The 15,735-nt window shown below is 43.6% G+C and overlaps 1 protein-coding gene across 1 annotated transcript in view; it reads right to left on the bottom strand.

Moving 5' to 3' along the window:
* CDH13 (cadherin 13) overlaps positions 1 to 15,735 on the bottom strand; it is a 1,012,715-nt gene that overhangs the window by 363,477 nt on the left and 633,503 nt on the right. Inside the window, exon 6 of the mRNA XM_027119160.1 lies at positions 7,421 to 7,565. Within this exon, the coding sequence (XP_026974961.1) occupies positions 7,421 to 7,565 (145 nt within the window). The remainder of the gene's footprint in view (positions 1 to 7,420; positions 7,566 to 15,735) is intronic.

Consider the following 15,735-nt stretch of genomic DNA (forward strand, 5'->3'; position numbering starts at 1 on the left):
TTTCAGTGGCATTGCAGTCCACCGTGCTCGGTGCTGTTAACTACTCAAGGACGTTTTCATATTTATTTTGTAGCTGCTCAACTGTCACCTCATTTCCATTTTGACTGGAAATCCCCATCAGATTTATTCTTTCAAAATGTTGTAGAATGATCACTAAGCTTCTGAGGCTACCAATGCCTCTTTACCTTCCCTTCACTTTAAACTATTATGTTATTTTAATTAAGTTAATTAATAAATTTTTATTTTATTTTTCCATAGTTGATGTCATAAATCCTTCTCTCTCCCAAATGGGGAGGGATGGAAGGATGACTCCCAGCCTGAGACTAAAATATACCCAGCAAATTAGTGGGTCAGGGCTATCAAGTATTTATTTTTATGAGGAAGTAACCTCCATGAGCACAGAAGCCATATCTCTCCAGGTCACTGGGTTATCCTCAGTGCCTCGAAGATCTGACATGAATGAGTATAAGGGTGGGTGATGGGCAGAGGGGAGACAGACACATAAGAAACAAAGATTTCATGGTTAGAGAGAAGAGTGATTCAAAAACAATGTGGTGTTTGTTTCCTGAACTGGTCTCTAGCCCCACTGACTCATACATGAATTTAGGTGGAGAGAGGGCTACAAACAAAAATGACAAGAGCTGTTTTCAAAGTTCCCCACATTTCAGATGCGACACACAGTTTTACTGGTTGGGTATCCTTTGAACAGAATATAGGGCTCTGGACGTCCTCCCCTGTCTCAGCAAGCCCCGTGATATCTCCAAGGCACCAGTGGACCAGCAACAACATGCACAATAGTGCCCATCAGGGAGGGGCTGGGGTATAAAGGAGGGAAAATAATAGAGGCTATGACAAGGTTGTGGATAGGCTTGGTTTAGAGCCCCTGTAAGACATCACTTGGGGACCCCAGACATGGTTAGAAGCAACTTGGTGGACACTCAGTTTCTTGAGTAGGTAGCAAAGTCCAGATAACTCAACACTTTTGATACTCTTTATTTTCTGGAACTTTCCTTTTGGGAAGGTGTCTCTGATTAGCTTATGCAACTCCTTCATAAATTTTGTTTTATGGTCAACTGCACTGGAGTGATTTGCATCATAATTCAATCTGAATGACACTGCAGCCTGTTAATGACATCTGTTCCTAGGCAACTTCCCTCCCCTAAGACTCCAATGATGACTCCAGGGGAGGGGTCAGAATCAACAATTTCAGTCCTCTTCCTCGGCCAGGGAATCCGGGGAGAAGTTTAGAGCAAGGCCGTTCACAGCCTACAGACACAGTTAGTGAAGTGACCACAAGCCTTAGAGATATTGGGTATAATCCAGAAATATAAATAAATGTCCATCAGTGTGCTCATATGTGAGCGGAAAGACTATTGTATCTTCATGCATGAGTTTAGCCAAGATACAAATAGAATCCTCTGATTACAAGTGTCACCCCAATATACATCAAAATGTAATAAGCATATCATTTATCCTATCAATTCCACTTGCATGTATTTACCCTAAAGAAATTGTCACACAAGTAGAAAGAGACGTGCTCTCCCCTGCAGAATTGATTGTAAGTAGGGAAAAGTGAAAACAACTTAAGTCAACAGGGGATTGGCTGACTAGATGTTGGTAGATCCCGATGCTAGCTGTTTAAAACAATGATGTCGCTTGATATTTGATGATTTACAAAAACGTCCATAGGACGCTGCAGGGCGAAGAAAGTGAGCTAGAGAAGAGCACGCAGAGCTCCATTTCTGTGAAACTGTGTGTGCGCGTGCATCCCTGTGTGTGGAGGTGCCCAGGGAGAGTCCTAGAACCATGCTCCCTGAGGTGACAACTGTGGTCTCCTCCGGATGGTGAGACTGGAGGGTAATTTTACTTTAAAAAAGCTGGGGAAGAAAGTGGAGTCTCATTTTTAAAAGAAATTTATCTACTTAAGAAAAAAATAGCCCCATGGCCACTATTCCAGAAGCTCACAGGACTGGTTGGAATAGCTGAAAATGGAAGAACCTTTGATGTGAAAGTCTAAACACCAGCAGAGGAAAATCGGAGAGCTGGTGGACCAAAAGGCCACACGCAATTACTGCAACAAGTAAACAGGTGACCAGAAAAGGGACTCTAGCACCAGGTCATACCAACAAACTGAGAATTCATGCTGAGCTAGGTCTCAAATACCAACTCTCGAATATCAAAACCATCTTTATTTGGCTCAAGCTGTTTTAGAAAATACCAACTGCTGAGCAAAGCTGAGCTCCTGGGACAGCCATTTGTCCCAAAGACCACTTGATTGGCTGCTTCCCTCATGTCTGCCATGGTAGGACTTGTTTAAAAATTAAAGTAACTGGGCTTCCCTGGTGGCGCAGTGGTTGAGAGTCCGCCTGCCGATGCAGGGGACACGGGTTCGTGCCCCGGTCCGGGAGGATCCCACATGCCATGGAGCGGCTGGGCCCGGGAGCCATGGCTGCTGAGCCTGCACGTCCGGAACCTGTGCTCCATAAAGGGAGAGGCAACAACAGTGAGAGGCCCGTGTACCGCAAAAAAAAAAAAAAAAAAAAAGAAAAAAAAATTAAAGTAACTGAGACTTGAAGAACAGAAAGTCAGGTGGATCCCAGAGATAAAATAAAAGACAAAGCCCCCTGCTCTCCTCGTATCACCTCTTCAGGGAGGCTGGCTTCCCTCCCTCCCAGGATGAGGGGTCCCTATGGCTACACTGCCTTGCCCACCAATTTCAGTTCTGATTTATCTGTTGCTTGTCTCCCTGCTTGGCTCTGCAGACCAGGAGGGAATGAGCAGCATCTGGCAGGTCCACAGATGGACCCTCAGAGCTTAGAATACTGCTGGCACAGAGTACATGCTCAGTAAAAATACTGGATGGAAAAAAAATAAAGGGAGCAAGAGAGGGTGCGGGTCCTCAGGTTCTCAGAAGTTAGAAGACGAGGATTTCGCTGCTAATCCCTGCCTCTATTCAATAGCCTCAAGAAGTGTCAGCACACAGCTAAGCAATGGATATCTCTCAGGACTCAGAACACACACCTCTAGGTCCTGTGGTCCTGTCTTCTCTCTAAAGAGAAAGGTCAACGTGACATTCACCTTTCTCAGTTATGTAGTTTGAGGACTATGATATTTCCCCCACTACCTCCCTCCCCTGATGTATCTCAAGCTGCCACACCTGTCTGGGTGGTGGGCTCTCTTCTCCCAGCTGCCCCTGCTGACAGGCAGGGTGGCCAACAGCATGGAAGCAACAGCCAGCTCCTGTATCTTGTTGGAAGGTTGCCCCTGAGCTTCTGGAACCCAGCTTGCTGAAACCCTGCTTGTGGCCCCAGCTGACCGAAAGGGCCTGGGAATTAATTAAAGCCCCTCTGGGGAGAGCTCTTAATGGATGTCTGCCGGGCTTACGGGCTGGATAGCCCAGCTCCCTGGATTCTGAGCTGGGCTAACTCCAATGTGTGTGTTTTACGTCATTTCCCAGAGCCCTCTCTCCCTAAGGGATCAAGCTCAGGACTGCCTGCGCTGGTAGCTGGCTTAACGCGGCACCTGAAATTGGCCGGCTTCCCTTTCCTGCAGCTCTCCCCACTCACGATCCTGTACCTGGCAGGTAAACCACCCGCCCTCAGTCCTCATATTAGGGTCTGTTTCTGGAAGCCCTGCACACCATTCCTCATGGATAGCCCTTCTCAATGGTGCCCAGAGGACCACCAGTGGCAAAAAACACTGGGGAGGTGGTGCCAGCAGGCACTGCGGGGCCCTGGTGTGTGTCCTCCAGGAGCGTCAAGGGTCCCAGCCTCTACCTACGCCCTACTCGTGAGCTCTTAGCATGCACTGGGCATTCAGAAAACATCACACTCACACGGAGCTCTCGTTTTCTTTGAGGAGCAGCCAGGGCCTGGGCGTGGGTCCCATAAATCAATGCCTTGCAACTCCACAAAAGGAACAGTCCATAATCTGCAAAGTTCAAAAACTATTATTTTCTGTTGATCTTCCTTCATCTAGTAATGATTCCCCAAAACAATAGACTGGAGTTTAATGCTGAGCAGCTAGAAATGGCCCCCTGTCTGCACATACAGATAAATATGGGTGGCCTTCCTCCATGATGCACTGGTGCTGATGGCATCTGGGTACACTGCAACATGAAAATGATGCTTGCTTGGTTGGGAGATGGATGTTCCTTCACACAAACTGCATGTCTTTTTGCCTTGCCTTCCCTAAAGGATAGGCTGCCAGAATAATAAGAATAATTGGAGCATTAACAATACACTGGCATTTCTTCAACACTTATTATATTCCAAGCATTAAGTGAAGCACATTGCCTAATTTACTCCTTGCATAGAGTTTTCTAGGGTAGGTACTATTCTGCACCCACCCCTTCTACAGACAAGGTGACTGAGGCTTCTAGCAGGTTCAGTAACCTGCCCACAGTCTCACCTTGTTAAGGAGCCTGGCAGAGCATCAAACCCAGCTCTAGGCCACAGTGCTATGTGTAGGACCAGCTACATAATTTTTGGGGTTCAGTGCAAAATGAAAATGCAGGGCCCCTTGTTGAACATTTATTAAGAATTTTAAGACGACGACAACACAGCATTAAACCAAGCGTGGAGCCCTTCAGAGCCCGGGGCTCTGTGAGGCTGGGCAGGTCCCACCCCATGAAGCTGGCTCTGGTTATGCGGATGCAGAAGAAAAGTGATGTGAGTGATGAAAAGGGCTCCCATGTTAACATCGTTTAACCCTAGAGACGGAGCAACAGCTCACATGAAATGAAGCATGAATCAAGGAGCCTGGCTCTTTGGTCAGAAGAGCTGGTTATTTTATCTCAGGAGCTAAATCAAAGAGTCTGGGCATGCAAAGAGTCTGTGTGAGAGAACGTGCCCAAGAAAGAGCCTGTGCCTTGAGGCCAGACGCGGACCCTGATTCTAGCTCGTCCACCAGCTGAGGGACCTTGGACAAGTTCCCGGGCCCCTTTGAGGTTCAGTCTTCTCATCTGCCTCAGGGCAGAGTGGAGGAAATGATACAGTGATAGAAAGCTGTCGGCACACAACAAGTGCCCACCTAAATGTCGGGATCGTTCAATGGCTATTTTCACCGTGAAGTTTGTGGGTCAGTTGAAAGAGCACATGATTTGCAGGTTGAGTCCTGAACACTGTCCCCCATCAGTCATTCGTGTGAACTGGGCAAAGTCAATGAACTCTTTCTGGGGTCAGCATCCCCCTCTGTGAAATGGAGGTGATACAAGGTCTACAACACATAGGATTCCATAAGCCACAAACGAGAAGGACATTGTGGAAACAGAAGAGGCGATCATTTCTCTAGCCTGTCAGGGCTTGTTGTTACGACTTACAAGGGGCTTAGGTTGGGAGGGGACTGGAAAATGGGTCCCACCTTCTTTCCCAGCTCCCCACTGTCCTCGCAGACGCTTCGGGGGCCATCTGCCTGAGCTCTCCCACAGGGTGCTAAGTAATCTAAGTGTTTTTTCCTCTAAAACTTTTCCACAACATTTCCATATTTTTGACCTCAAATTTGACTGACTCCATGTCAATTTCTGCTTTATAGTCCAACCCAGAGGGTACTGAGAAAGAAAACAATGACTCAGGCCAAATTCTGCATAGCTGGAAGAAACTACTCCATACAGATATACAAGCCTTTATGTATTTTTATATGATGATACCACTCATAAATAGAAGTTTGAGGTGATTTATGTTTTGCTGGGTATGTGTCCACCCTAACCGAACTGCTTTGTGCTTTAAGAAATTCAACAAGCATAAAAGATCCCCTTTTGCTTTGAAAACACGATATGTATATAAAGCAATAAAATTTGAAATTTCTTTCTCAAGCTTTAAGGAAGGGCCCAGTGGGAGAAAAACTGGACATCGTCTAATCACATACACACATAATATACAAAGACATATACATGCTCACAGCCGACTCGGATGTAACCACTGTCATTTACATTTAGAACACTCTTCCTGCCCATCTCGAGTTCCAGTCACTCACATTCAGGGCCCAGGTACCACAGATGGAAACTGGGAATCATTTTTCTGCTCTGCTCAAACTCCAGTCTCTTTAACAGCTTTCCCTATCGGTTCTCATAACTTGTTCTGCACATCAGCTTGTTTAAGAACATTTCCGCAAGCATCCAACCCAATTCTAGGGTGTGTCTCACCAGAAACCATCTCTGCATCAAAAGCAGCCCACTGAGCGGAGCCATGGGGAAGGTCTGCCCTGAAGTGACCTGACCCACCTTCACCTGCCCGCTCTCCATCTCTCCAGGATGCTGCCCATAAGGCCCTCTCCTTTTTACAGAATGCATTCAAAACCTGGAAGGGAGAGGGTGCTTCTGCCCCTGGGGATCTAACTGATGAAGTGCACAGAGGCCCAGCTCCTCGAAGCTGAAGGGAGCTTTTAGGCACCTTGCATACAATTATTCACCTGGTAGTCTAGGCAGGTTGCCATGACAATGCTTCCGGAGCCTCCCGTATCTACATGCTATTGATACATCCCATCCATTCAGTAAAGGGGGAAAAAGTACCAGCTAAAGCAGCCCCTGAGCTTCCATCTCCCATTGGCCTGAGGAGTGACTCCTTTGCTTACAGCAGTTGTTTGGCGTAATCCAGACACAGCAACACTGACACTCTTCATGTGGCATGTTTTCACTCAAATGTATTTGAAAGCTTAAAATCAAAGTCCAGACTTAAAATAGGGATTTTTCTACTTTGCTCTTCACTTTCTCAAGCATTATACTCAGGAGTGACTTCTGCTGCTGGTCATGGAATGCTTTAATTAGTAGCTATGGGCCAGAAAAGGGAGCTCTCAATTCTGAAACCTTCTGTGATAGAAAGGTTAAACATGGGGAAAAGATACCAGGAGTTCCATAGTAACCTTGAGTGATTTCTGTAACACTAGGTACATGTGTTGCCAGAGAGAGAAATAAAATACTTGCTTTTGGCCCTTTGACTGAAGAGAAAAGTTTTCTCTATCCATGTCTTCTAAGGAAAGGGAAAAAAAAGTCCTACCCATTTTCCCCAAATGGTTCTTATTAAAAGGCACTTATGAAGAGAAATAACTGAGGAGCTTGCAGTGGGGACCTTAATTTTTTTCAAAGTTCCACTATACCACAAGCTCAGCCTTGGGCCCTCACAAGGGTGAGCTAGATATTTACATGGTGTCCGACATCAGCCACACATGGGAGACTGAGATGTCGGTCCTCCTTGAAGGATCACCTTTGGGCACAAGGGAAGACATTTTCCTAGTTTGCAACACGCCAGTCATGTTCTGAGTTGCAGCTTTCTAGCTCTTGCCGCTATCCAGGGAAATAATATGTCAGTGTTGATGCATACCAACAATAAGTCAGAGAGGCAACAAAACAGTCTCCAGAATCCCCAAAGATCAGAGGATGCCACTTCCCAAGCCATTATGCAAACAGTAAGCCAACCTAACATACCTGTAGGTGATCCCTCCATGACGTGGCCAATGTAAGGCCCTTCCTGAAAGATCGGTCTGTTGTCATTCTGATCAATCACGATGACTTCCAGAGGGACCGGCCCCTCGAGAGTTCTACCGTTGACATCAATAGTCTCCACGAGTAGCTATTGGAGGAAAGAGATTGGGGGAGAAAGAAGGCATTCATTCATTATGAAAATTGAAGTCGGGTTCTCTGGAGAAAGAAAGTAGGTTATATCAGCAATTTTATGAGCCCTTGGCAATATTCAAACGTTGGTCTCAATGGATAGTCACCAGCACTAGAATAGAAACTAAACATTACAGAATAAAAGACAAAGATCAGTTCATGTTAAGTCCCACTTCGGAAATTTACAATTAATTCATCAAATCTGCAAAGTAAAAAAAAAAAAAATAAGCAAACACTAAACACCAGCAATCAGTCACAGCTGAGAAAATATGCTTACATTGTTTCTGTTTTTCCAACATCATTATGCTTTAAAGGAATGTTATGCTAATAAAAAGAACTAAGCAGTTATGAACAGTATATTAAGAAATAACCGAAAGTGTTTACGGTAATATTTGGGAGAAATTCAGGGCAGTAAGTATTTATAGAGAACCTTCCTGAGGCAAGGAAGGTACTTGCAGGGGTCCTGAATGAGACCTTGGGACTCCTGCCCACCAGGCCTTCTTAATCTAGCAGGGATTTCACAATTCCATATGGAACTACCTTCAGATCTCAAGGCTGAAGAAAATAGCATAGAAAACCCAGCTTTACTGTTGCATGGTAACAAGGAATTATGTCGTGGCTTTTCCAGTGAACTATGTAGACTTTATGCTCTCATTTCTGCGCCTGATACTTCCTCGATTTAACTCAGGGGCCACAGTGACACTTCTTGGATATCAGTGGTGGTCCCTGCATTGGGACCCTGTTGAGTATTTCTGTCAGAAAAGGTCTCTGTAGCTGGAATCCTTCGGAAATGGTCTCTGCAATTGGAATCCCAGCACAACTTCTCACTAGTCATGTGACCTCAACTCATACACTTAATCTCTCAGTTTTATCATCTGTAAAATGGGTTCATAAAACACTCATTATTAGGGATAATGGTAACCAACATTATCCAGGGCTTACCGAGGCTCTCTACTATATTAACTCACTTGATATTCACAGTGACCCTATGAACCATTTCTGAGGAGGGAATGAAGCCAATTAGAGGTTAGGTGGTGGAGTCTGGATTTGGCCCTGTGAAGTCAGTCTCCAGAGTTTACATTTTAAACTGTTATAAACAATGTTTCTAGATCACTTTATATAATGCCTGTTACGTAACTCATCTCAAGAATATTAGCTGCTGCTACTGTTGCTACTGTTGTTGTCATCAATACTGTTGTCAAAACTAGCCCTAATTAGGAAAAGAAAAGAGAAACACATTTGTTATACCCCACCTGAATGTGTTATAAACTGGTTTCACCCTTTGGAAAGTCGCATGGCAAACTTCACCAAATCTATGAAGGACTCACATACTTCGTTCCATTTGGATACCACTCTGGGTTCTACTTGAGACAGGTTGCACTACATACATGGAAATACTTTCTGCAGTGTTATTTCTAATAATGAAATTACAGCGTCCACTAAATGTCCAGGGCAAAAAAGATGAGTTGAATGAATGTGTTTGTAGCAAGATGCTAGAATACAGCCATTAGATAAAATAATTATTCAACTTTGTTGATCTACTTAGAATACTGTGTGAAAACACAAAAAATAGCATGTGTACTATACATGTGTGATGTACACATGTGGACAGAATTTGAAAGTAGTAAGCAAACATGAAACCAGGTATACATGGGTAGAGGAATTTGTTTTTCACTTTTTCTTTAACACTACTTCATCCTTTCACTAACAAATTCACACACACACACACACACACACACACACACACACTTTGATTTCTGGGGTAGATAAAATAATGCATGAGTACCTTAGCTAAGAAGAAATTAAATAGGGAGAGCCTTTGAACATCTGCACACAAAGGAGATCTTACAGAGAATGAGCTTTTACGCTGATTTTTAAAGCTACTATGAGAATACTGCTAAACGAAGAAAATAAAAATCAAGCTTTGGGAGCAATTTCTTGTAATAATGAAGGTCTGGCCTTTTGTCCTCCCAAAATTGCCAAGAACTTGACTTGGCCTTCATCCTGATCAACTGTATCTCCTTAGTGTCTGTCTTTCCATTATGTTGAGCTGGATCTAGAGTCTGTCCCACCCAGTTCTGATAGATCCGCGTATTTGGCAAATGTGAATTCTGTTCCTCTGTCTTACTTGTGGCCTACGACGCTAGCCAAGTCTTGTAGAACATGGGGGATTAGGATTCAGATCCAAGATATGTGGTGTCTTTGGTTGAAATAAAGCCAGGTCCTTGGCTGTTTGGGGTGTGAATTTTAACCCAACTCCTACTGCCTACTGCCCAGTTTTCAAAGGGCAGCTTCATTCAGCCTTTGCTAGAGAAGGCAGAACTATTTTATATTTAAATAATTTAATCAAAATATTCCAAAATGTCATTATTGGAGGCAAGGATTTTTTTTTAACATCTTTACTGGAGTATAATTGCTTTACAATGGTGTGTTAGTTTCTGCTTTATAACAAAGTGAATCAGCTATACGTATACATACATCCCCATATCTCCTCCCTCTGGAGGCAGGGAGTTTTGAGCAACTAGAAAGTTCGATAAATCCAGTCTCATGCTAATCATTTCGCTCTAAACTTTGCCCAGAGGGTGGTCCTTCTCCCAGGGATCAAAGCAGAAACTCAGAAGCTACCCTCTTCCCCAAGTGAGGCCTTCTATCCCCAGCCACTCCATCAACGAGTCGGGTCTACACTGCTTGTTCTGTCTCCTGAATTTGTCTTAAATCCACCCTCTTCTCTCCAAATCCATCATCACCTCCAGAGATTAGTTTCTGACACTTCCCACCTGGGCCACTGCAACAGGCACCTAATGGGTGCCCCTGCTACTAATATTGCCTGCCGTCATCTATGCTCTAACGGGTTTGTGATGGTTAGTTTTATGTGTCGACTTGACTGGCCATGGGGTGCTCAAATTAAACGTTATTTCTGGGTGTGTCTGGATGAGATTAACATTGGAGTCTGTGGACTCAGTAAAGTAGATGGCTCTCCCCAGTGGGGGTGGGCACCAGCCAATCCACTGAGGGCCTGAATGGAACAACATGCAGAGGAAGGAGGGATTCGCCCTTGTCTTCCCACCTGAGTGGTCTCCATTCCTTGCTGCCCTCAATGGTCTTGCTTCTCAGGCCTTCAGACCCAGACTGAAATAAACACCATCGGCCTCCCTGGTTCTCAGGCCTTTGGACTTGTACTGGATCACACCACCAGGTTCCCTGGGCCTCCAGGTGGCCCAGGCAGATCCTGGGACTTCTCAGCCGCCATAATTGTGTGAGTCAGTTCCTTCTAACAGAATCACTGCTTCTGTCTCTCTGGAGAAGGCTGACTAATACAGACTTCCAAGGGGTCTTTTCAAAATTTTTATTTATTTATGTCACCCCAGAATGGACACCTCTCAATCGTTTCTCATTCCTCTTACGATAACAGCACATTCCTTTACTGTGACGTCTCTTTTATCACCTGGCCTCAGCCCACTTCTCCAAACTCATTTCACATCACAAGAGAGCCCCTCTATTTCTCATTACCCAGCTACACCAATCTTTCCTCAGTTCTTCCAACTCAGCCCATTCCTTCCCAGCACAGGTATCTTCATGTGCAACCCTCCTAGCCAACATGAGCATCCCACCTGCCATCTGGTCAGCCCTCTCCATCCATCCTTCAGATCTCAGATATCACTGGCAGAGAAGATCCTTCATTACTGCTCCAGACTACCTCAGGTGTCCATGGTTGACATTCCCATGGCACTGGTACCCTTTATAACACTTTCCATAACATGTAATTGCTTATTTATTTGTGTGACAATTCAACTAATGTCTGCCTCTCCGGCCCCATCAAGACAGAGGTGGGGTGGGTGTTCGTGCCCAACAGCAAATCCCCAAGGCTGAGATTCAGTGCCCGGCACACAGCAGGCACCTGACTCATCGCTGACTGCATAGAGCCCTCCTCAGAAGAGGCAATCCCTCTTTAAGAGACTGGAGTCCGAAGTTTTGGCCTCAGCTTTGGCCATCTGTCCTGTCTCTCCATTCCTGGCACACAGGAGCTGACCGTCAGTCCCAGGCTCCATGGACCGAAGGCCAGTTGACTCTGTGCAGTCTTAACTCATGAACAAGAACCACAGCGGTAAACAACACCCAAGTACATTAAACTGATTACTTGCCTTTTGAAAGAAAGGAACTAACATTTATTTGGTGTCCAATACATGTCTGGGCTTTTTATGTGTTGCCTCATTTGGCTCAAGACAACCTGGAGAAATACCCACTGCAGCAAAACTCAGAGAAATTTAGGGACCTGGTCTATGGTCATACACTACCAAACGTAAGGTAGATAGCTAGTGGGAAGCAGCCGCATAGCACAGGGAGATCAGCTCGGTGCTTTGTGACCGCCTGGAGGGGTGGGATAGGGAGGGTGGGAGGGAGGGAGACGCAAGCGGGAAGAGATATGGGAACATATGTATATATATAACTGATTCATTTTGTTGTGAAGCTGAAACTAACATACCATTGTAAAGCAATTATACTCCAATAAAGATGTTAAAAAAAAAAAAAAAAAAAAAAAAGCTAGTTTGTGATCCAGCTGGATCCAAACTTAGATCTGACTTGAGAATGTGTGCTGACCCCACTGTGCCCTTGTCTGCTAAATGCTCTTTCATGGACCTCCCTTACATTTTTAAAATTCCTCTTTACTAACTATGTTATTTACTTAATAGTTTTGCTGTACATAGATTGTTATGTTTCACTTTTTCTCCAAGGCAAAATTATCCATGAATTCAGGGGAATGGTGAGCTTATTTAAAATTTTTCCTAATACACATGAAAATACATAATAAAACACACCATGAGCCTTTATGTATAATGTGACACCCTGCCACAAGTGACAGTTGGGAAATACTATAGCATCAGCCTAACTACAACATGTTCCCTTCTGGAATGTCACAGACTTTCTGAAAAGAAAAGAAAAGACTTGGACCTCTTAGAAATGTAGCTCTCAAATGACCAAGGTGAATAAAATGGGGAGGGGAACAAGGTATGCAAATCACTCTTAATCTGTTTAAGGCAAAATTACTTTATGCAACACTGGAGACATGAAGGTACCACATGAAGGTACCACGTGAACTAATCGCTCCACTTCAGGGGCCACGGTAGGTGGACACCAGGTCACTGAGTCCTGTGTGTAGGGTGAGAGGGAGCTTGACCTCTGAAATGGGGAGGAGGTGGTGAAAAACCACAGGAGTCAGAATGGAAGCTACACTGCCAGAGGAGCTCTAGCTGAAGCACATTGGGTCCCCTCGGCCACCATTCCTGAACCCCACTTCCTAGGTTCTCGATTCTCCTTCCATATCCTGGGGGTGTCTCCACCAGAAGTGGGAACTATCAAGTCACAACATGCAAACTGATGACTCTTCAAACCACTGACTGCACCATAATAATGGAGATGGGCGGTGCATATGCGTAGACAAGAATCCCTTAAAAAAACAACGCAACACAAATGTAACGAGCCAAATTACAAAGCACGTACAAGCACACTGGCCTTTGGTGTCACAACAAGCTATTAACATCTTGCCCTTCATTTGGCTTATTCTCTTTGCTCTGTTTATGAAAGACACAACTTAGACAAAATTTGATACTGTGATCTGATCCAAAGGGATGAACTGATGAAAAACATGCTACAAGGTTTTTTGGGTGAAGGCCAAAAGGAAGACACTGGCTCTTAAAACACAATATTTTTTCTACGAGATGTGACCCCAGTAACAGACGTCAAACCTCGATCAATCAGATAAGAAACAAAGTGTGATATACACAGTCTATAGACTCATGAGTCATTTTGAAGTAAAATAATTTAGAAAACACTTCAGTGACCTTTTTGAACTCTGATAATTCTGCTTTGGGCCAAATATTCAAATGAAGTAAAACATACACAACACAGTAAATTACTTATTTGAGATGATATAGTTAAACTACTGGTTATCAGTGGAATGCGTGTGTGTTCACATGCTTTTCAACCAGAGGCTTTTACATCACAGAAAATGAAGAGAATTTATTAGCTATAACTCTAACATAACGTGACTCAGTTTCTCTTTTGGACACAGATATGATGTCTCCTACCCAAATGAGTAGGTGCCTCTCCAAGTTACCTCTTTGGGACATTAAAATGTTTTCCAATGTGGATGCTGCTTTGAAATACTTGTTTAGGAAATTCTACTTGAACCAATTTCTAAGTCAAAAAGATGGGCCTTGTTCCTTTCATTCCAAATACCGTCTTTTATAATAAGAATAGTTATAATGCTAGAAATGCAAAATGATAACTAGAAGTTCACTGCATTCAATTAGGGATATACAAATGTCTAACAAATATTAGACATCTCCAGTTATACGTGACTACAAGTTTAGACATACAGATTTACACAAAATCTTGAAACACATATGAAAAATAAGATGCCAGCATTTGCCTCCATAGAGGAGAAGGATAAAGAAAAGACGAGACTCAATGACTATGAAGGTGTGTGAAATAAGCACCAGGTTCCATGTTAGGGGAATCTAAACTTGATATGATATTCCTGGAAGGCAGTTGAAACTATGTCCTGAGAACCTCAAAGATGTTCATAGCTTTAAAAAAAAATTCCATAAAAATTCTATGGAGATAAAGAATCCCACAGAGATTTTGCATAAGTAGGCTATTGTGAGATTATTTATAACAGATGATCTCCAAAATTAAGTGCCTCGAGTAAAGAAGGCACTGATAGATACTTTCATTGAATTTTTGTTTGCAATTCTCACACCCTCCCCACCTACCAACATCTCATAAAGACCAAACAAGGGTTTTCCACCAAAGACATCCTCACTGAAATTACATTAGACTTTGAATCAGAAAGCCTGCCTTCAAATTTCAGCTCTGTTACCTATAAAGTGGCTGTGGTTGGCAGAATAATGACCCTCCTAAAGAGTTTTATGTCCTAATCCTGGAACCTGTGGATATGTAAGGTTACTTGGCAAAGGGGAATTAAGGCTGCTGATCAGCTGACCTTAAAATAGAGAGATCAGTGTGGATCGTCTGGGTGGGTTCAATGTAATTATGAGGGTCCTTAAGAGAGGGGAAGAGAAGAAAGTCTGGGTGACTTGATGTGAGAAGGTACTTGACCAGCCATTGCTGGCTCTGAAGGTGGAGGAAGAGGTCACGCGCCGAGTGTGAGTAGCCACCCAAAGCTAGAAAAGCCAAGGCCTGCTTTATAGCCTCCAGAAGTGAATGCAGGCCTGCTGGCGTGTGGTTTTAGTCCTGTGAGTTCCATGTTGGACTCAAAACCTATAGAAGTACGTGATAACAAATTTGTGTTGTTTTGCATTGCGACAGTTGTGGTAACTTGTTACAGCAGCAACAGAAAATTGATACTGTGGCCACATCCTTAATTGTTCAAACTGGAACAACTTTTAGAATGAAAGCAGGTACTATCAACAATTAAGCTACAACAGGTGGAAATCAAGACTGTCCCAGGCTAACTGGGTCACATGGTGAGCCTGTCTTATTAAGGAACTTCACTTCTCCGTATCTAAGTTGGCCCATGTAACAAAGATGTTTAGAATGTCATTTTTCTCTTTGCTAAAGGAATAAAAAGATAAGCGAGTGTGTGTAGCACACACATAGGAAATTCTAAACAAAGCTTTGTTAGATCAGATGAGGTTTGGCGACTTGGGCATTTGTTCACTCCCAACAGACCTTTCTTTAGACTTTTGCAAATGTGGATACAGTACCCTCGATTCAATTCTTCTGTGTCAGCCATTACCCCCTCAAAATTGTTTTCCTATTACAGTAATCTAGATTTCTCTTTGACACCAATCATTTGCATATTCAAGTTATTTTTCTCAGCTTTATTCATTTATCGAAGTTGAATCTCATTATGGACCAACTCCTAGAGAGTTCCCAGGGAAAAGATATTTTTAGCCTTTTTAACATTCCTCCACCTTCATTTACACAGCTCTGTGTGTAATCTTCCCCTTTATGGACTGGATGTGGTGTTTACAGCTCCCTCAAAAAAATGATCAAAGGGGCGATAAAAGTTTCCTACTTGTTAAATTATTAATTAAAGATCTTGATACTATTATCAAATGTTCTTTGAAAAGCTTGCTTTGCTTAGAGCCATAGTATTTCTTTAG

The sequence above is a fragment of the Aethalodelphis obliquidens genome, unplaced genomic scaffold (assembly GCF_003676395.1).
Source record: "Aethalodelphis obliquidens isolate GAN/ISIS:26980383/991018 unplaced genomic scaffold, ASM367639v1 scaffold20, whole genome shotgun sequence".
NCBI lineage: Eukaryota > Metazoa > Chordata > Mammalia > Artiodactyla > Delphinidae > Aethalodelphis > Aethalodelphis obliquidens.